The following is a 21,744-nucleotide window of genomic DNA, read 5'->3' on the forward strand; positions in this document are numbered from 1 at the left end:
TTAATCATTAAAATTCAGTCAACAGAAAAATAATTGGGATTTGAGATTTGAGGGCTGGTAACGGCTATTTCTTAAATCAAATTAAATTTGTTACAACGGTCAAATTTTCTTTGATCAAACCATTCTATAAATTCCTCCACTGACCTTTCAATCTCAAGGAACATCCCATCAACGGAAATCAAAGATGTGTGTAGTCAAAGAGCTTTCCATTTTTGTTCTCTTTGTTTTGATTTTTGGAAATGTAATTCAAGCCCAAAATTCACCTTCTCCATCTCCTAAATCCACTCCAACCACAACTCCTCCCTCCAAATCTCCTTCATCATCGCCTCCTGCGAGTTCCCCAACAACATCATCGCCGCCTGCAGCATCTCCGACTACTCCTCCTCCTCCACAGATCCAACCACCGGCTGCGACTCCGCCTTCTTCTTCTAGCCCATCGATTTCTCCCCCAACTGCTTCTCCTCCGGCTTCCACTCCTTCAAGCTCTCCGCCTTCATTGACTCCAACTAGTTCGCCTCCTTCAATGACTCCGGCCGGGGCTCCACCTGTTTCGGCTGATATTCCTTCGAGTTCAACGACGCCGGCCGAAAGTCCCGGGGTTTTCCCGTCGAGCAGTAGTCCACCGAGTCCTACTCCGATCGGTTCGTCCCCTGAGAGTGCAGCGGGCCCGGCTGTTAATGATGATTCGGGTTCAAGATCCGGATACGAAGTCGGGTTCGTTCTAAGCTTTGGTTTGGTTATTGGGGCCGCATTGGCTATTTAGATTTTGATACTTTTTTGGATAGTAATTTTTTTGAAATTTTTATTTTCTAAGCAGCACTTCATTTTATTATTTTGGATTTTTAATTTCATGTATAAAGTAAAAGTAAATAAAGTAAGGTAGGATCTTCATTATTTTTATAATAATCTCTCATTTTTAATTTATGTTTATTTATTCACTTTAAATATTTATTATTTTTCGGTTGATATTTGCTTAAGCTCAAGGATGTAACGACCCAAATTCGCATTTGTGATGTGTGAACATTTATCCACTTTGTGCGTTGTTATGTGTGGGCTTTTTTCGATTTTTGTTCTTAGTCTCTTGTGCTTTGTACTGGATTGATTCTACATGTCATTATAATTGGTCGGACATGTATTTGCACTTGTAATTACATTTTTAAGTCTTACCAGTACAAATACAGGTGAAAAACATATATGAAGTATTGTGAATCAACTAAATTGTGTCTATGAAAGTTACCAAGTTCTTTGGGAAGTTAGCAGGGACGGATGACGTTGTTCTGTCCAAGTCTCATCTTGGTCAGGCAATAAAAAAAGTTCATTGACGGGTGGATGACCCTTCGAGTTCGGATGATCCAATGGTGGATGAAGCAGGGGTGGTTGTGGGTACAAGTACTAGTACCGGTACTGGTCACCGGACATCCTTTAAGGAGACGTTGCTGGGAGCGAATCCAGCTAATCCCACTGTTCCAGTGTTTATGACTATTCGAAGGTGTTGACGGGTTTTTTTGGGTTAGTATCTTACGATTCTCCTGTGGTCTCTGTTTTTCGTTACGTTGTAAGAGCATCTCTCTCGGTTGGTGATTTGGATACAGTAGTCGGGTATGTCGGTTGAATTATATAAAAAGTGTTTGTTGGAAATTTTTGGTTATGAAAACGCTTTACTATTATAACGAAAAAAATCGACTTGGTTTGTGATATTTATAGTAACATTCTATCGAAAGTTACACCTGTTTTGTATGAAACAGATTCAAAAGGTTACTGTTTTTCAATCGAATGGTCTTCTCCGCTATCCTCAAACAATAAGAACCAAACACAGGACCAAAAACGATTTATTAATTTCAATAGGAAATTAATTCTTTTAATAGAAAACGGTAGAAATTATTATTCTTAAAAAAATAAGAATTTATTCTAAGAAAATAAATTTTCACCACTTTTTGGTAGAATAACAATATATGAAAACTTATGCGGAAAATTACTAGTGTCATTTATTTATATGGAGAGATAGGAGAATTCTAGTTGGAAAATGAGGGGAATTGGGTCTCTCATGTATAATGTCTAAATTAACTAAATTAATTTCCTAATTAAATAATTTTCTCAACTTAAGTTTAATTCCGTTAAATCAGGAGAACTTTACTGTAAAAGAATCTATAAGGAAATATATTTAATTTTTATATTCAATGAATTCATAATGACCAATTAATTTAATTTCATTTTCGAACTTTAATTATTTAAGTAATAATTTGAAAATCTTAAATTAATTCTTAAGATATTCTATACTCGATGAGAAAAACGTATTCATTTGTAAATCCGATTCATTTCTTTAATTTCATCATTTCTATTAATTTTTGATCATTTTGTTCTACAAACAATTCATTTTTAGTTTCAACGAGTTAGCGGAGAGACCGATTGGATAAATGTAATTAAAGCTCAAATAATTTATAATTAAGGTATAACTTTTTACCTATTAATTATAAACTTTTACAATCACGAGCTAGTGAAAGCATGGTGGAATCTACAGTTCATGTAGTACGAGACTGTCTTTTTAAGAGAGGGGTCTAGTGTTCATTCTTCCTTTTAATGCCTTCTTTGCAAACTCACTTGGTCCATGGCTTTGCACTAATTCGCAGAGTATGGTTGTTGTTGTGTTGCCTGATGGTAAGTAGCCCATTGTGTTCTCTTATTTGCTAGTGCCTATGGAAGAGCCCATTGTGAGTAGTAGCGGTGCGGAGATAGTTTCACTAAGCCTTGGGTGGGTGAGATGTTTAATGCAGGGGATGAAGCGATGACCAAGTTGTTAGTGGTGGTTTTAACATCATTCGATGGCAACCACTTCTGGTTGGTTGGATCAAGGTAAATACATACAATGCTTGTACAAGCATTGGCGTTCGACTATTGAAGGAGTCTTGCGGGGCTCAAATGGGGGTTAGCAGCTTGGATTTGCGATGGATATAAGGGATGCGTTAGTTTTTAAATAGGAGGCAAGGGCCTTGTATTAGGGCCTCCAGCTAGCTTGGGCAAACGGGTATAAACCATGTTGAGCTAGAGACTGACAATGGTGTTATAGTCAATGCTATTTGGGTCGGTTGTGGTGTGGACAACAACCTTGCTAAATTACGATTAGTAGCACAACTGCTCTATTAGTGTTGGGTGTGTCACACCTAATTTTCTTTAACATTTGGAAAAGCTAAGCTAATGAGGTCAAAAAACATCAAGTGAGTTTTTTCACCCCATTTCTAGGAATGTTGAGTAGCTGGCTTGATTCTGTGCTAAGTTCTATGACGGTAAATGAACTCTATTGATTGTGAATGATAAGCCTGCATAAAAATTTCTTGCTATATGAGTATCCGCCAATGTAGTTTAAAGTGTATGAAATATTTAGGATTTTATGTTTAAAAAGATAGCGTACTCCATACTAGTATGTGAATGAAATGCATGTATTGCATAATTATAACGATAGAAAATTAATTGACGAAATAGATGAAGCTAAGTTTGGGAATGAGAATTTCTGTTAGATACTGCCATACGGGGTTACTGAGTGCACCTGTGTTGTGTGAATCTTTGGGCCTTGTGGATGGGACACTGTGGTATTCGAGCATCAATGTTAGGAATGGCGAAATGGAGGAATGGATAGAGGAATAGGAAAAATGGAATTCCTGTTAGATACAGTCATACAGAGTTGCTGAGTGCACCCGTGATGTGCGAAACTCCAGGCTTATGAGGGAATACTTTAGTGTTTGAGCATTAAGGTTAGATATAAGATGAGTTGATATCGATGGATATTAGGAATGGTACCAGATTGTATCACACCCTGCTGAACTTACTGCTGGTTACTACAATACTGCTCTCAGGGATGGTTATGATCCAGTCATCTTAGTATCGTCTCACTTGAAGCTGCTTTGCATATTTCCTTTTCTTCTTGACCTAGCTAGTTTAGTGTCTTGTTGGGTTTCTTTTCCCCAAAACTGCTCGGCACAATGCAACATTCATTTAATGACTGAAAACAGTTTGGTCTATTTTGGACTAAACTGATACTTGCCCAAAAATAGAGTGATTGATATTCAAGGCTGTGAATCTCCTGGAAATCCCACGTTGTGAATTTACAAATTTTACTTTGTAGAAAGCTTGTCAATGAAACTTTATTTTGTAGAAAGCTTGAAACCAAATTTTACTCTCTTCTTTCCTCTTTTGGTCGATTGCTTGAACCTTGAGGTTAAATTTACAAGATGAGCATGCAATGTTAGCAAGCAGCAATATTATTTAAACTTTTCCTTGTTCTTTAGTGAAGTTCTATGCTACTTAATTTTATCACCCTTCTTATCTAAGTTCGTACGTTTAAGATCATTGTAGATATTCAGTCATATTTCTTTCATCATTTTCATTTCTTTAACTTCCCCTGCAGCTGCTCGGTGATGTTCAACAGTGAAAGCCCACCAACATATCTTTTCTGTCCCCAAGGATTACTGAAGCTGGCATGGATTACCTCCTTATTGGAAAAATCTTCTTTTCTCTTGGTATGCAACATTTCAAACCTTCTTTCTGTACAGCTATATAGGAAACAACTGGTTGCCTCTTATCAGGAAGTTCAACTGAGGTTGTTTAGACTGTATGAGGTGCGATTTAACGGCTAAAGAGTATGAATACGAAGTGCTACTTGTCCCATTCATGTTCTTCTCTTGTGCAAAAGCCTAATTTGATCTTCTGATTTCTATAGCGTATATGGTCTGTGTCAGGTCCTGTCTTTTCTTTTTTCTCTTCAACTTTGCCAGTATATTCTTTACAAACATAACTCATATTGCTCTTCAACTGTGTTAAATTCTTGCAGACTGGACCATGGAAAATTCATTCAAACTGTTACAATCCTCAGGCAGAAGTTGTAACATCATTTTACCTATTTCAGAATGAGTATATATTTAAGGCTGAAAATTGGGAATAACTTAATGAGCTGTGATTTGTAAGATACTGTTTCAACTGTCTAACCATTTGATTAAAGCTAGTTGAGATCTCTCTGCCCCTACCTTATTTTTTTTCCCTAACTGGGGGACAGAAGTTGAATTACAAAAGCTTTTGTAGCATTATCGTATAATCTACAACCTTTTTAACCCCTGCTATGTCATTTTTGTTAATGTTGGAAACTAAATCCAAAAATAACAACAAAAGGTTCATCTGAAATCCGATAATGAAAATGTATAGAAAATAGAAACTTGGTTGGCTAGATATTAGCAGCCGTAGCCTTTTCGGCAACGTAGAGTACCAGCATACTGAGCTGTCTGTGTTAGAAGTGAAGATGGTCTTGCCACCATGCTTGATGCTTTTATGTAGCTTTCTGAAGCTTCTTGTCCAGAAGGTGTGAAAAAAGCACCATTAAGCATCATATCTCCTTCTGATCTCCAATTCCAGTTCTTCCACTCATCAAAGTAGCTTTCACGTTTTGTCACCTGATTAAATAAATAAATAAATTGTTGACAGAAATATGGTAACCTATGGAGTAATTTTTTGCTTAGTCTTCTAGCTCTTTCATGTTAGGATGGAGTTAGTATAGGTACATTCGGGTGGAGAAACTTGCCTCCTTTGAATAATTGTTATCTGATGCTACGAATACGTTCCCTTGGCTATTGATTGTCAGGTTGGCACTTCCTCCGATTGCATACATCTGCCAACCGGTGTATACATTGTTGACAATGTGAAAATATCCATGCCTGCACCTGAAACATTTTGACTACGTGTTTAGATATCCATTTATAGTTTTTATAGGTGTGACTTAGCATATATTGTGCTACTTGTGTGTGCATATTGCTGCAGGCGAATGCTACCTCGGCATTCTCTGAACCAGGCCTTCCCCAAAGTAGTTGAAAGCTATTGTTACTTGCATGTTCTTGTCATCAAGGAACTCATCACTATGACCCATAAGCATGACTTCATTGTGATGTAGCATATAGTTGTTAGAGATTGTTATAGATGTTGAACCATACGTGGCATCAATGAGCCCGTCGTAACAATTTGCTAGTGTGCAGTGATCGATCCACACATCCCGGGAGCCAAATATCGAGATCCCATCTCCATCAGATCCACTGTGAGGAAACGGGTCCCACACCATTGCATTCCCTGAAGGTGAGCACTTATGTATGTAGATGTTATGTATGATTACATTACTCACATTGTGTAACGTTATGCACGGTCCACTTGTGATTTGGACGTCGTGTCCTCTTCCATCGATGGTCTTGTACGAGTTGATCAGTGTTGTTCCAATAGGGTCGGAAGCGTGTAAATTATTGTACTAAAAAATCACACAAAGTTCAATTATCAGGGAAGAGAGGTGGATCACAAGGATCTCTTAAATACCAAGTCTTTCCTTAGTCAGAATATTCCTTCTAACATAATTTAATAGCACAATTAAATACTACTATTATACCCTCAAATATTGAAAGAAAAATAGGACAAAAAGAACACAAGAGTTTTAACGAGGTTCGGTAAATTATACCTACGTCCTCGGGCTACTAAAACCAGATGATAACTTTACTATCTCCAAAATATTACAAACAAATAGAATTCCTTAAGAATTCTCAAATGGGAGAAGAGAGAAAACTAAGAGAGAAAGATTGGTTGGGATGAATTGAAATGAGAAATGAGAAGGCCTATTTATAGTTGAGGTTCAAGGACCAAACAATAAATAGCCCATTATCTCAAGGACCAAAAAAAATTATCCCTTGCCACTTTTCCAAAGTTGGTGGTTGTTATTATTGATTGTCTCCCATTAATGTTAATGGCAACCATTATTAATTGTCTTCCATTAATGTTAGCAATCTCCACCTTGAAGATTTGATTAGGATAATCACATCTTCACACACTTCCTTCAACTCCCCAAATTCGATAAAGCTATCTTTTGTAGTGCCTACAAATGCGCTCTCGAGCGCCATACACCTGAAGGTGCTCAAATTCTCAGGATGTTAATCAAGTTCAAACAATGATTAAACTTGATTGTTGTTACCACATTGGTCATCATATCTGCGGGATTAACTGCTGTCGGAATCTTCTGAAGTAGAATTTTTCCTTTTTCAAAGACTTCCCGCACAAAGTGATATCTTACGTCGATATGCTTGGTTCTTGAATGATAGACTTGATTTTTTGCTAAATGAATAGCGCTCTGACTGTCACAATATAAACTTATGTGACTTTGAACAACTCCTAAGTCTTTCAACAATCCATTAAGCCAAATAGCCTCCTTAACAGCTTCTGTAACTGCCATATATTCTGCCTCTGTAGTAGACACAGCTACTGTAGACTGTAAGGTAGACTTCCAACTCACTGGGGCTTTCGCAAGAGTAAACAGATACCCCGTAGTTGAACGACGTTTATCTAAATCACCAGCAAAGTCGGAATCAACATATCCAACTACAAACTGACCAAGTGCTTCATCCTGTTCAAAAATTAAACCAACATCTACGGTTTTTCGAAGATACCGTAGAATCCATTTCACAGCTTGCCAATGTCCTTTTCCAGGATCATGCATATACCTGCTCACAACTCCAACAACTTGTGAAATGTCAGGCCGCGTACACACCATCGCATACATCAAACTCCCAACTGCATTAGCATATGAGACTTTTGCCATATATTCTCTTTCTTCTTCAGTTTTCGGAGATAATTGAGCACTAAGTTTCAAATGAGAAGCAAGTGGGGTACTTACATGTTTTGTGTTTTCATTTACACCAAAACATTGTAATACCTTTTTCAGATATTGCTTCTGATTCAAACAAAGCTTGTCTCTCTGTCTATTTCTACTTATCTCCATGCCGAGAATCTTCTTGGCCTCACCTAGATCTTTCATCTCGAACTCTTGATTCAACTGAGCCTTCAGCTTATCTATCTCATTTTGGCTCTTCGAAGCGATTAACATATCATCAACATACAAGAGTAGATAAATGAAAGATCCGTCATGCAGCTTCTGCAAATACACACAATTGTCATATTTGCTTCTTGTGTACTTTGCCTTCTCATAAAGCTATCAAATCGCTTGTACCACTGCCTCGGGGATTGCTTCAATCCATATAGCGATTTGTTCCGCTTACAAACCCAATTTCTACCACCAGCATCTGTGTATCCTTCGGGCTGAGTCATATAGATCTCCTCTTCTAACTCACCATGCAAGAAAGCCGTCTTAACATCAAGTTGAGCTAGCTCCAAATTCAACTGTGCTACCAAGGCCAACAAAATTCTAATGGAGGAATGCTTCACAACAGGGGAAAATACATCATTGTAGTCAATTCCCTCCTTCTGAGCGTAGCCTTTAGCTACCAATCTTGCCTTGTAGCGAATATCCTTCTTGCTAGGAGATCCATCTTTCTTTGCGAATACCCACTTGCATCCGATTGCCCTTTTACCTTTCGGTAATTGCGCCAACTCCCAAGTATTGTTCTTCCGGAGAGACTGCATTTCTTCATCCATGGCGCTTTTCCATTTATCACTTTCTAAGCTTTGCATTTCTTCTTGATAAGTGATAGGAATATCATCAACAACGGGAAGGGCGTAGGCCACTATATCAGTAAATCGAGCAGGTTTACGAATTTCTCTCCGTGGCCTTGCAACTGCAATTAGTTCTGGTGTACTTAGTGGTTCTTGGGTCAGAACCTCTTCAACCTCTAATTCCTCTATTGTGGCTGGAGAATTAGACTTATTAACTGGGCAAATCCCCATCTGCTCAAACTCCACCTGTTTTGGAGTACACTCCACCTGCTGTGGAGTATTGCTCGTCTGAATATCTTTATCTGCTACCTTTTTCAATGTGGCAGATTCATCAAAGGTAACATCTCTGCTACAGATCATTTTCTTTGTGCTTAAGCACCAAAGACGAAATCCCTTCACTCCAGAAGTGATTCCCATAAAGAGAGCTTTCTTTGCCCTCGGATCTAACTTTGACTCCTTCACATAGTAATATGCAGTGGTTCCAAACACATGTAAGGAATCATAATCTGTAGCCGGTTTTCCAGACCATACCTCCATAGGAGTTTTTCTTTCTAATGCAGATGATGGCAAACGATTAACAAGATGGCCAGCGTATGTCACAGCCTTAGCCCAAAATTGCTTGCCCAACCCGGCATTGGACAACATACATCGAACTTTCTCCAGCAATGTTCGATTCATACGCTCTGCCAATCCATTCTGCTGTGGTGTATCCCTAACTGTGAAGTGTCGAACAATACCATACTCTTGGCACACATCGAAGAACGGATCACTTTTATATTCCCCTCCATTGTCCGTCCTAAGCCGCTTGATTTTCTTGCCAGTCTGGTTTTCGATCATAGTTTTCCATTTAAGAAAAACTCTAAGCACTTCATCCTTAGTTCTCATGGTATACACCCAAACTCTTCTGGAAAAGTCATCAACAAAAGTAACAAAGTAGTGTTTTCCTCCCAATAAAGGTGTCTTGGAAGGCCCCCACACATCTGAGTGAACATATTCCAAAATACCTTTTGTATTATGGATAGCAGTACCGAATTTCACTCTCTTTTGCTTTCCCAGAACACAATGCTCGCAAAATTTTAATTTGCAAGCCTTTGCACCTTTCAACAATCCTTGCTTTGCCAGAATTTGCAAGGATTTTTCGCTGGCATGTCCCAACTTCATATGCCACAACTGTATTGAGTCCAATTCTTTGTTGCCGGAAGCTGCAGCGACTGCTCCAATAACTGTACTACCTTGGTAGTAATACAAGTTATTTTTCCTGATGCCCTTCAATATCATAAGTGCGCCAGATGTCACTTTCAAAACCTCATCTCTCATAGTAACAACTGAACCATTGGATTCCAAGGCTCCCAATGAGATGAGATTTTTCTTCAAACTCGGCACGTACCGAACATCAGTCAGAACTCTGGTTGATCCATCTTTATTCTTTAATTGGATTGAACCTATCCCAACAGTTTTACAGGCATTGTCATTGCCCATATAAACAACTCCTCCATTTAATTCTACTAAATCAGAGAACCACTCCCGGTTAGGGAACATATGATAGGTACAACCCGAATCCAATATCCACTCATCTGAATGGAACGACGATGATGATGCAACCAGTGATAGTTCAGAGTCACTAGTATCATGCTTAGCAACACAAGCATCTACAGCAGCTTTTCCCTTATTCTTCAGCTTTGGACAATTTTTTTCCAGTGGCCTTTCTCATGACAAAAAGCACATTCATCTTTCCCGAGTCTGGACTTTGACTTTGATCTCTCCTTTTGAGTTTTCTTCCAAGTGTATGAATGACCTCGGACTACTAAAGCTTCTGTATCTCTGATTGAGTTTTTCTGTTTGTCCTTCTTTCTCTGTTCATAACTGTATAAGGCCGCACAGACTTCGCTCAGAGATATATCACTCCTGCCATGAAGTAGAGTAGTTTCTAGGAACTTAAACTCCTCAGGAAGTGACCCCAACAGCATCAAAGCCAAATCTTCATCTTTGAATGTCTCATCCATATTCAGCAAATCAGTGACTAACTGATTAAATTTGGTGATGTGATCATTCATTGTGGTACTTGGGACGTATGTGAAGCGAAACAGTCTTTTCTTCAAGTGGAGCTTATTTTGACTGTTTTTCTTCAAAAATTTTTCTTCAAGTGCCACCCACAACTTATTTGCAGAAGTCTCCTTTGAAAAAGCATACCTCTGCTCTCGAGAAAGGCATGATCGAATTGTGCCACATGCCAACCGATTGATCGCCTTCCAATCTTTCTCCTGTACATCATCTGGTTTCTCTTCATCAATGGCAATGTCTAGACCCTGCTGAAAAAGGGCATCTAGAACCTCACTTTGCCACATACCAAAATAGCCCGTGCCATCAAAGATCTCCACGGCCAATCTTGCATTTGCAATTTTCGGTCTTGTCCACATGGACGATGTTGAAGCTCCTACACCGACCGTTTTCTCCATAATCTTTCAATATACCTAAGGAAATCTTTTCTGATGTGGAAGATCAGTTTAAACTGCAACCACAGAGCATACTACGATTAACCTTCGGCTCTTGATACCACTTGTTGTTCCAATAGGGTCGGAAGCGTGTAAATTATTGTACTAAAAAATCACACAAAGTTCAATTCTTAGGGAAGAGAGGTGGATCACAAGGATCTCTTAAATACCAAGTCTTTCCTTAGTCAGAATATTCCTTCTAACATAATTTAATAGCACAATTAAATACTACTATTATACCCTCAAATATTGAAAGAAAAATAGGACAAAAAGAACATAAGAGTTTTAACGAGGTTTGGTAAATTATACCTACGTCCTCGGGCTACTAAAACCAGATGATAACTTTACTATCTCCAAAATATTACAAACAAATAGAATTCCTTAAGAATTCTCAAATGGGAGAAGAGAGAAAACTAAGAGAGAAAGATTGGTTGGGATGAATTGAAATGAGAAATGAGAAGGCTTATTTATAGTTGAGGTTCAAGGACCAAACAATAAATAGCCCATTATCTCAAGGACCAAAAAAAATTATCCCTTGCCACTTTTCCAAAGTTGGTGGTTGTCATTATTGATTGTCTCCCATTAATGTTAACGGCAACCATTATTAATTGTCTTCCATTAATGTTAACAATCAGCAGTTGTTCTCTTAGGTTTATGACCATGTCATGATCAAAGATGATCCACAGAGGTTCAGTTTGAATAACTGCATGACGTAATGTACCTGGAGTTGGATTTAGGGGATCATCATTACCTGAATCCGTGACTACATAAACATCACCATCTCGACCCCCAATGGCATTTTTCCGAAACCCAACCGCACAATCAGCTAGCTTTTTCCGGTTGGCTTCCCATTCAGGGTCACACCTCCAGCAATCATCTATAGGATTACCAGTTCTACATTGTTCTGTATCCAACTGTCTTCTTGTTGAGTACCTATTTAGATGCCATGTCACATTATCGAAACTTCATTAGAAAAATACGAGAAAATCATTAGGTCAAGAATGAAGCTCCGGAGAACCGGAGCAACTCACCTAGGTACTGGTTCCGATATTTGCTGAGGAACATGTCTAGAGAATGTTGAGGTAGCATGTAAGCATATGAGTAGGGAAACTAGATAGAACCTTGCCATCTCAAGGAAGCTTTTAGTAAACTACAATAGAGAGATGACTATATTTTATATTAACGTTTACACATTGCATGATTTTATAGATATTATCATGAATAGTATATTCATTATACTAAAAAAAATTGTCCTAAATGCATTAATTAGCAAAATTCATTTAAGAACAAACATAGGAATTGAATGATGCTGTGAAAAGCTGGTTAGTTTTCCCACTTGGATAGCTGCACATTGAAGGAGGTGATTTATAGTGTAAAATATTTGCTCCATTTAAAGGACTTGGCCAGTAATGGCGACCGAATAGTTAGGTTCACAGGGACTAGCAAGTTAGCTGGTTGGCTTGCCTTTTCCATTTTTTTTCGTTTTTTGGTTTTAAGATTGGTTAAAATATGCCATAAATCCCTGTACTCTTCATTGATTTGGAATTTAGTCTCTCAACCTTTTTAATTTTAAAAATTTAGGTCCAACTATTAAACATTGTTAATTATTTTTGTTAAATTCAAGTTCATTACTTGTACTAAGAGTAGAATTGTATTTTGCCCCCTTTGCTCAAAAAATGAGCAAATTAGTCCACATACGTTAGATCAAAGAGCAAATTGATCCTCATGTTAAAAATTTTATCCTTTTCCATAATAAAAACTTATCCATGTACGTTAAAATGAGGTACACATGACACGTCACGTGTAACTTTTTGTTTATTATGTCAATTGCATGGTTTTTAACAAAAAAAAAGGTGAAATTTTCAACATAAAGATCTAGTTTGCACTTTGATTTGTTGTACAATGACTACTTTATTCATTTTTTAGTAAAGGGGCCTTCATGGTACTTTTACCCATTACAACGTCATTTTTTTAAATTGTCAAATGCCACCCTAATAAATTTAACAGTATTAAGATTAAGTGATAAATTTATGAATAGTACAAGGAGTTATATATAGCCTATTTTAAGCTTGTAGGGTTGATATCCTTGAAAATCATAGACGATGGTCTATGGCTAAGGAAATGTCGGGTGCAAAGGAGCCAGGAATTGGACTCATTTAAAGTCATTACGGCTATAATCTAATGTCTAAATCCATTCGAAATTTCACATGCTTTTTACATCTTTGTATTGCTAAGTTCTTAATCCTGTATTTTGGTCAAACTTTTCTAGTGTTTCAGTAAACTGGCTTTTATTAGTTGGTTTAATTATATTTAAAAAGATATAATCATTATTGAATTTTTTTAATTTAAAAATTAAGTAAATTGAGGCTTTTTTAGTAAAAAAGTTAATTAATTAACAAAATAATATAGACTAAAAATTAATTAGAAAAATAACTCGTTTTGAACTGTGGCCGTTGATGCCGCCAATTGGTCAAGCGGCATCACCCCTTTTTTGGTGCCATCATCAATCAATTATCACCTTTAAAATAATTTTTTTGATGCCGTCACTATTCCAGGCGGCATTCGTATTATTATTCAAAATACCTGTGAAAATGCGGATATTCTTGTGGAGAAAACTAAAGAAAAAATACGGTGGAAGTTGGAAAAAATATTTGGTGAGAAAAAGAAAAAATATTTTTTAATGTATATTTAAAAAAAAGTGGCTTGAAACAACAAAAAGAAAACTGTAGAAGATTTGAAAGATTTGACCATTGTTTTAAATGATTTGGAAGATTTGAACTATAACGAGGAGGAAATCTCTCTTTTTGTGTCGAAATCGGCACAAAAAGTCCCCGTAAACGGCAGCGCCAGTGATTATTGAGTATGGTGACTAAAGTTTTCAATTGAGAAAAGAAAAGGACAAAAATAAAATAAAATAACAAAAAGGATAATGTGAAAAGAAAGACAAAAAAGAAAAAGAAAGAACAGAGAAGGATAATAGAAAGGAAAGTTATTAGAATTTTAAAGTTGGTAATTTTTTAAAAATATATATTTAAAGGAAAAAAATATTTAGAATTTAATGGAAATTAAATGTTAATAGCTAGTTTCCATTATATTTATTTTAATTTTCATTAAATATTTTTTCCTTTAAATATTTTTAAAAAAAATTTATGTCAATTAAAATAAACTGGAAAAAATATTTTTTATGAGCATCACTTTAATTTAAGTACTTTGTTACCATTCTGTCAATTTGGTCCTAAGTTAACAAATATATCCCGCAACATTCATGTAAGTGTATAAATGTTGAGGTTGAATTTATTAAAATTAAGGTCAAAATGATAATACGTAAACATTGAAGGCTAAATTTATTACTATACCAATCAAAACTGTGTACAATTAATGGAAGACATTAACGTCATAGTTAATTATCCTTAGTTGTTTGTTTTAAAATTGACAGGAATTAAATTACTCTAATTCTTTTAAGAGGGATAAATTATTCAATTTCGAAGAGGTGGTTTCAACAATAATAAAAGCAATGATATATTGATTATACCAAAATAATAGTAATAATAACAATAATCAAATTCGAATTTTTCTCAAAATCCAATGCAAAACTAATTCGAGAAAGATTAAAATTCAATCCTTTTATCTTTTCAATTAAAGAATCCCGGTTCAATCATTATTATAGTTAGTCGTTTCGGTCAAACATATTTACTTGCCATTCATTATATGTCGCGTCATATGAGGGCGACTTAATCAATATGCTAAATTGATCAATTTTGACGAAAAATACTTACGATTTTAATTACTGGACTGGGATTTTTAAATCAAGAAAATAAGAGTTAATTTTTAACATTTTAAATATAATGATTAAACCTTAAAATTTGTCAAAGTATAAGGACTAACCGCATATTTTAACCTTTGAGAATATATATATATAAATTCAAAGTGTTGATACAACCACTTTTTCTAGCTATTAATGTGTTGAAAAGCTTTCCATGTTTAGGTGAGTTTTATTGGTGTAGTTTGTGGTGAAGTTTAGAAAAGGACTATACAACGAGACCCTCATTTTATACACAATCCAATCCATAGGGTTTAGGGCTTAGATTCTGTCTTTTTGTCCTTTTCCTTTTTTTTTTAGGTTTCTTTTTAGACTACAAATTAAATTATTCGAGTTTGAATTAAAAAAAATTAAAGATAAACTGTTAAAATAGTTAGTTTTTTTGTTTTAGGTTATATTTTAGTTACTTATATTTAAAATGTTATGTTTTAGTCACTTACGTTATCGTATTATAACATTTTAGTCATTGAGTCATTACTTATCGTTAATGGTGTAACAGTAAGTTGACGTGACACGTTAAATCATCATTTCAAATGAAAATTTTTGGTTAAATTCTACAATTAGTCCTTATATTTTTTCATTTTGAAAATTTTAATTTTTTCTTTTAGGTTCTTTTAACTCTTTTTTTCCATTCTCTTTTGCTTCTCCCTTTGTTTTCCTCCTTCATTTTATTTAAAGTAGATTTTCTATGTTTTCTATTTGTTAAAACTATTACATAAGCTTGCCTCACTCAAAAAAATTAAATTGTTTAAAAAAATAAAAGTATAGGGACTAATTTTAACAAATGGAAAAACATAGAAAAACTACGTTAAAAGAAATGGAGAAGTGAGGAAAACAAAGGGAGAAGCAGAAGAGAATGAAAAAAAATTAAAAGAACATAAAAGAAAAATTAAATTGTTCAAAACAAAAAAATATAAGGACCAATTGTAGAATTAAAACCTAAAATTTTTGTTTGAAATAATGATTTAACGTGTCACGTGAGCTTATGGTTACACCGTTAACGATAATTAACAGCTCAGTGGGTAAAATATTACAATGCAATAACGTAAGTGATTAAAATGTAACATTTCAAACATAAGTAACTAAAATGTAACCTAAACTAAACAAAAGTGACTATTTTGATAGTACTTTTGTTTAGTTTACCCAAACTTAAATTATTGAGTTTGAGTTTAAATACCAACAAATTAAATTTGAAAATATTAATAATTTAATATTATCAGCGCAATTTAATTTTTTCTGAGAAAAAAAAAAGTTATGGTAGAAAATATTTTCTAACTTTTATATTTTTAAAAGGTGCCGTAAAGAAGTACTTATGAAATTTTATATGTTTAGTATTGGCGTTGTTGTTAAAAAGTAACTTTTTAGAAATAAAATATTTATTTTAAATATGATGTTGTGAAGTAAAAATATGTCTTCAAATAATGTTCAAATTCGTTAATATTATGATATTTGAGTAAGAATATTAAATAAATAATTTATTGCAACTCATTATTAATATTTTAATGTATGAAATATAAATTTTAAATATTTGTAAGTAATTAATATTAATTATTTGTGAAATTTAATTTTAATATATAATCTACATTTTAAATATTATTAAAATTAATCATTATAAATTCAAATATATAAGGTTATATATTTGAAATAAATTTCAATAAAAAATTAATCCAATATAAATATTATATTAAATATATTAAATTATAAATAAGAGTTAAAATGTCATTTTGACTTCAAAAGTAAAGGCTAAAATTATCTGTTTAGCATTACTTACGGATCTAAAACCGTTTTTTAAAAACAAAACCTTAAACCGAACATATTGGTAAGCCAAAGCAATATACATGTATATATTTAGAGAAACTATACAAATTTTCTTTTATTAAATAATAATAATTACAAATCATTTACAAAAAAATAATAATTACAGGATTAAAATGTGTTATAAATTCTTATATTCTTTATAAATTAAAATCTTTATTTTTTTTTTTCAAAAGTTTAATCTATTTACTTCTTAAATTTTAAAATTCAAATTATTAACATCGTTATTTTTTTTAATTAAATTTACTAATTACTATTATGATATTTTTAAAATTAAAAAAATTTCATAACCATATAACTACAAATATAATATTGTAATAAAAAAATTTTAATGGTATTAACAATTAAACTTATAATTTTACTTGATTATAATAAATTATAATTACTTGATTTAAATCTCACATTTTCCTTAAAACCTTTTCAAAGTTCAAACCTATAATTCAACCTTTGTTTTTACACATTTGTGATGGTGAAAAGTAATTTATTTGCCAAATCCAAGTTTATTTACATCCACTACTAGAAAATAAAAATGGAAAGAACCCTTTTGAAAAAAGAAGAAAATGTACATTGTAACACCATAGAGGGAAAAAAAAAACACTGGATTCCAGCATGTCCGAGACTCAAATGGCAAACGGCGATCGGCCAATTGACGAAAACAAGAATGTTCAACAGTTGAATATGAACACACATAAGAAGGATAAATTTTAAACCAATGAACCAAAACAACATCATAGGAACTCACTCTTTTAGCCATTTTGATCTGAAACGTCCACGGATAGGAACAAGCTTTGAATCCAGTTGCATTCAGGTATCATCAACTTGTGAGTGAAAAACAAAGCTCGGGAATGTTGTTGTGATGTCCCTGTTTCGAGTATATAGAACAAAAATCATTGACGGTGAGAGCAGACTGGGATGAAACCAAGGTGTTTATCGGGGAAGTTTGCAACTTACTTGAGGTATTGCAGGGTCATGTTTTTCAGAAGGGACGGATGTCGTATAACAAGGCTTCTCCACTCTTCCTTGTCAATCCTTCCATCGTGTTTCGTATCAGCTTCCTCAAAGGTCTGTTGGAAAATGTTAAAAACAAAGGAAAATGAAAGTTACAAGATATGACATCAAATAAATCAGATTTAAGAGATCAATCACCTTGTCGATTATACTTTCTATAACATCATCCGAAAGGTTCATGCCTGATTCAGCAAGCGTAGCCACTACCATTTGCTTCACCTATATGTAAAAATATATGCATGAATGACGGAAAGAAGGATCAAAGAAATATAGAATACAGAAGATCAAAACCGGGAAACATAATACTTACTTCCTGCCTCTCAATGAAACCTTGTTGCTTGAGATCGTATAGTTGAAAAGAGACTGCAAAAGGGCACAAAAGAATTACGAGACAAAAAAGTACTCAGTGGATTGATAATTGGAAAATGAACCGGTACTTGAGTTCATAGTTCCATTTCCATGGCAGTCATTTACATCTGATCTCCAAGTTTATGAACGATGGCCAAAGATGCAAATAAAGATCTCGGTGTAGACAACACATACACTCAATCTTATCTTCAATGGGTGCATTCGGATGGAAGACAGAGAGCGCACGAGCAAACTCTTCAAAACCTAGAATTCCATTATGCTTTGTATCAAACAAGTCAAATACCTACAGCGAAGTAGGAAACACGTTGAAAACGGCTCAGACAAGATGCTAATAACTGCAAATATTGGTATGATAAGATTTAGGAGCATTATTTTATTGAGGACGGAAACAAAAACAATATCAGTTTAACATTAGATTAAAAAATACCCGATCTGCAAACAAGCTCTCCTTTTTGTTTGTTTTGAATAATGCCAATTGAAACTCCTCCTGCCAAATGGTAACATAAAATAAAACTCAGATACGAAAAAGCATTTCGAGCGATCATTGAGTCCCAAAACTTGTCAAATGTAACAAAACAGCATCGGTTTAATAAAACGTGAAGTAAAAAAAATAATAGAACAAATACCTTGTGAAGTAAAAGATAATAGAAAAAATGTTAAATTCTGCAATTAGTCCCTGTACTTTATGAAAGTTGTGGATTTAGTCATTGTACTTTAATTTGGTCATTTTAGTCCCTGAACTTCTCAAATTTTAAAATTTCAATCCTCACCAAAACAAAAAAATGTTAAATTTATTAAGTTAAGTTTAGCTATTTCCACATATTACTCACTAAAAACCTAGTTAACAGATTAGCGACAGTCATTTATGTCAAGATTAAAATTTCAAAATTCAAAAAGTATAGACTTTAAATGATTTAGTTGCAGAATAAGAACTAAATGTACACCTGTATGCATGGTACAAAGCTAGTGATTGAATTTAACCAAACAGATTTAACAGTTACTGTTTGGGTTAGGACTAAAAGTTTAAAATTCAAAAAGTACAAGGAGTTAAATGGACCAATTCGAAAAGTATAAGGACTAAAATTGATCAAATTAAAATATAGGGACTAGATCCACAATAGGGACTAATAGAAGGATTTAACCTAGAAAAAATACCTTGTTAATCAGCCCATCATCTATCACCGCGCTACTTATCTTCTTGAACAGCTCGTAAAGAGCTTCTATTTCACTTACACTAACTGCATCAAGGTGCAGAAGAAGGAAAAGCTCAAATAATACATTAATTTGTTCAAGAGCTTAACAATTTAAGAAAAAAAACAAAAATAAAATAAAAGAAAAGAAAACAATAACATACACACAGTCTCTCGTGCAAGAAGTTCGGGATCACCGAGACCTCTAGATTGTTTGTACAAATCAATATCACAACATTGCAGTACAGAAGCAAATAAATGCTTCACACCAGCTACGCACTGCAACATGATATCTTCCACACATCAAAACACTCCATACCTACAAAACACAAAACCGGGGTTAGAAAAAAATTCCCATTCACAACATTCTTTTCAATAATCTGTCTCGGGAGGAATATACACGACAAACCTTTTAACCATTTCCTGATTCTGCACTGAAGCTCAAAATGTAAGAATCTGAATTCTAAAAAAAACGAAGGAAAAAAAATCCTCAAAATCAAATCAATATCTGTTTAATAAATGAAACCAAGATTCCAATTCTTTTTGTCCTAACAGTCTTAAATGCATTCCATGATGTTCTCCCTGATTTTTGTACATACGTACATGCATATACATATACATATATATGTATATGCATATATGTGTATATATATGATAATAATTCCTTTGTGTTCATTTTTCATGCATTGGATAATAATTGAAAACAATAAGGCAATGCATAATAGATGAATGATGAAATGCCAAACAGAAAAAACCAAAAAAAGAACAAAGAAAAAAAATGATCCAATAAAACAAAAAAAGAATTGTCCATTTTATCAATTCCACAAAAATTACAGTGGTTGACCACAAATCACCAGGTTTTGTTACACCAATTAATATCAGAATTTTCTAATAAAAGAAACAGTTCAAAATCATATACCCATCAAATCAAACACATTAAAAACGCCAATTCAACCCCCCAAGCAGATCCAATCTAACCAACTCAACACAAAATCAACAACAAATGATTGAGAAATTGAAAAAACATAACTATAATAGATCTATCAAAGATTGGAAATCTAGATAGAAGATACTCACTTTTAAGCTCACGTAGATTTTCAAAAAAGAAAAGAAAAAAGTTAGGTACTTTTCTCGAGAAACAAACAGAGAAAAGAAAACAGAATTGAAGGGAAAATTATGGTAATACCTAGAGAGAGTAATGTTGGGGTAGTATAGAAAATCTATGAAACTGGGTGTGAGTTAAATGGGGAATGAAAACGATGGTGATAAGGGTTGTGGAGAGAACTGTAGAGTCCAATCATTTATATATATGCAGACATAAAATTGAAAAATAATAAAATAATAAAAAATAATTTTCTAAAAAATAGAAAATGATAAATATGAATAAATAAATGAAAAATAGATAATTACGAAATTTTATTTGTATAAGTCGTGAGTTTAAATTTTATCGTAATGTTATTTTAATAAAAAATAAAAAGACAAAAACATCATCGTATTAAATATTGTTACTTTATATATAAAATGGTATTTTAATAATATTTTAATAAAATTAGTGTTTGGTTAACTCGTGATATACTTATATCTTTATAATGTTTATCAATTCCACAAAAATTACAGTGGTTAACTACAAATCATCAGGTTCTGTTATACCAATAAAATTACAGTTTGGCTCCCATAAAATTATAAAAATTTAATTTAATCCTTTAAAAATTATAAATATATAAACTATAAAAATATAAAATTTCATTCGGAACATAAAAAATTGTTTTGGCTTCGCCTTTGCATATGATTTTAAATGAAAAAATTATTTCCATGGTAATGTTTATTATTTTATAGAAGGAAGGTTTTCGATAATTGCTCAACTAATTTGAGACCTGTTTGAAATGGGACACCAATTCAATAAGCCCTTTAAATATAGTATAGATAAATATAATATTAATATATATATTTTTAAAAAAACTAATAAAACATCTAGAAAAAACAAACAAACTATACTAAATGTTAAGACTTTGAATTTTTGTCACATATCAATTACGCATCAATTAGTTGGGTAACGATGAAAAGATCATTCCTTCACAAAATAAATGGTATTATATCTGTTTTATCATTTCAACCAAAGTATTATTACTTATTACATCTAAATATTTTACTGAGTTGGTGTCACCCTTTATTCGATCATTGGGTTTCAATGTAATTACAAAGTAGGTAACATCATATAAGTGGATATATTGTTTTTGTTTTAGTACGAGTAGATACTGATGTGTTTCGATGTACTACTTTGAATTTATCAATTTTTAAAATTATTATTATCTATTACTTGCTATATTTAAATCTTTTATTGAGTAGGTGACACCTTTAAACAAATTACCAACTCAATAATAGATTTAACAAAAATTATTTTTTTTAATAAGTAAGGGTATTTTTTGGTTCACTGTAATAGAATAGAACTGTAATTAAATAGGGCTATAATGAAACAGAGCTATAATGGAATAGAACTGTAATCAGTAATTCAATTGTTTGGTTGAATGGAATGAAATAGAACTGTAATACTATTCTTTTGTTTGATTGAATAGAATGATGTTGTAATAGC

The 21,744-nt window shown here is 33.5% G+C and overlaps 3 protein-coding genes across 15 annotated transcripts; 1 reads left to right on the forward strand and 2 right to left on the reverse strand.

The window, feature by feature from the left end:
* Positions 1-184: 184 nt before the first annotated feature.
* LOC107921120 (classical arabinogalactan protein 5) lies at positions 185-763 on the forward strand. Its single transcript, XM_016850989.2, has one exon. It carries the CDS (start codon positions 185-187, stop codon positions 761-763), a length of 579 nt encoding a protein of 192 aa, XP_016706478.1.
* A 3,533-nt stretch (positions 764-4,296) lies between these two features.
* Positions 4,297-12,081, reverse strand: LOC107921747 (probable pectate lyase 18). The gene is made up of 5 exons (XM_016851565.2): positions 11,984-12,081; positions 11,576-11,885; positions 5,811-6,226; positions 5,564-5,702; positions 4,297-5,435 (listed from the first exon to the last, which is right to left on the reverse strand). The coding sequence occupies exons 1-5, from the start codon at positions 12,079-12,081 to the stop codon at positions 5,217-5,219; spliced, it is 1,182 nt and encodes a 393-aa protein (XP_016707054.2). The 3' UTR covers positions 4,297-5,216.
* Positions 12,082-17,111: 5,030 nt separating this feature from the next.
* LOC107922500 (calcineurin B-like protein 3) lies at positions 17,112-20,457 on the reverse strand. 13 transcript variants are annotated; one of them, XM_016852567.2, is made up of 10 exons: positions 20,341-20,457; positions 19,564-19,617; positions 19,319-19,473; positions 19,120-19,202; positions 18,392-18,451; positions 18,070-18,247; positions 17,906-17,958; positions 17,734-17,814; positions 17,539-17,651; positions 17,112-17,449 (listed from the first exon to the last, which is right to left on the reverse strand). In XM_016852567.2, the coding sequence occupies exons 3-10, from the start codon at positions 19,440-19,442 to the stop codon at positions 17,392-17,394; spliced, it is 750 nt and encodes a 249-aa protein (XP_016708056.1). In that variant the 5' UTR covers positions 19,443-19,473; positions 19,564-19,617; positions 20,341-20,457; the 3' UTR covers positions 17,112-17,391. The 13 variants fall into 13 exon arrangements, with proteins under 13 accessions (XP_016708056.1, XP_040948055.1, XP_016708057.1 ...); XM_041092121.1 differs by having other exon boundaries at positions 18,139-18,247; positions 20,341-20,438; XM_016852568.2 differs by having other exon boundaries at positions 19,564-19,610; positions 20,232-20,433.
* Between the last annotated feature and the right edge of the window lie 1,287 nt (positions 20,458-21,744).

The sequence above is a fragment of the Gossypium hirsutum genome, chromosome D05 (genome assembly GCF_007990345.1).
Source record: "Gossypium hirsutum isolate 1008001.06 chromosome D05, Gossypium_hirsutum_v2.1, whole genome shotgun sequence".
Lineage (NCBI taxonomy): Eukaryota > Viridiplantae > Streptophyta > Magnoliopsida > Malvales > Malvaceae > Gossypium > Gossypium hirsutum.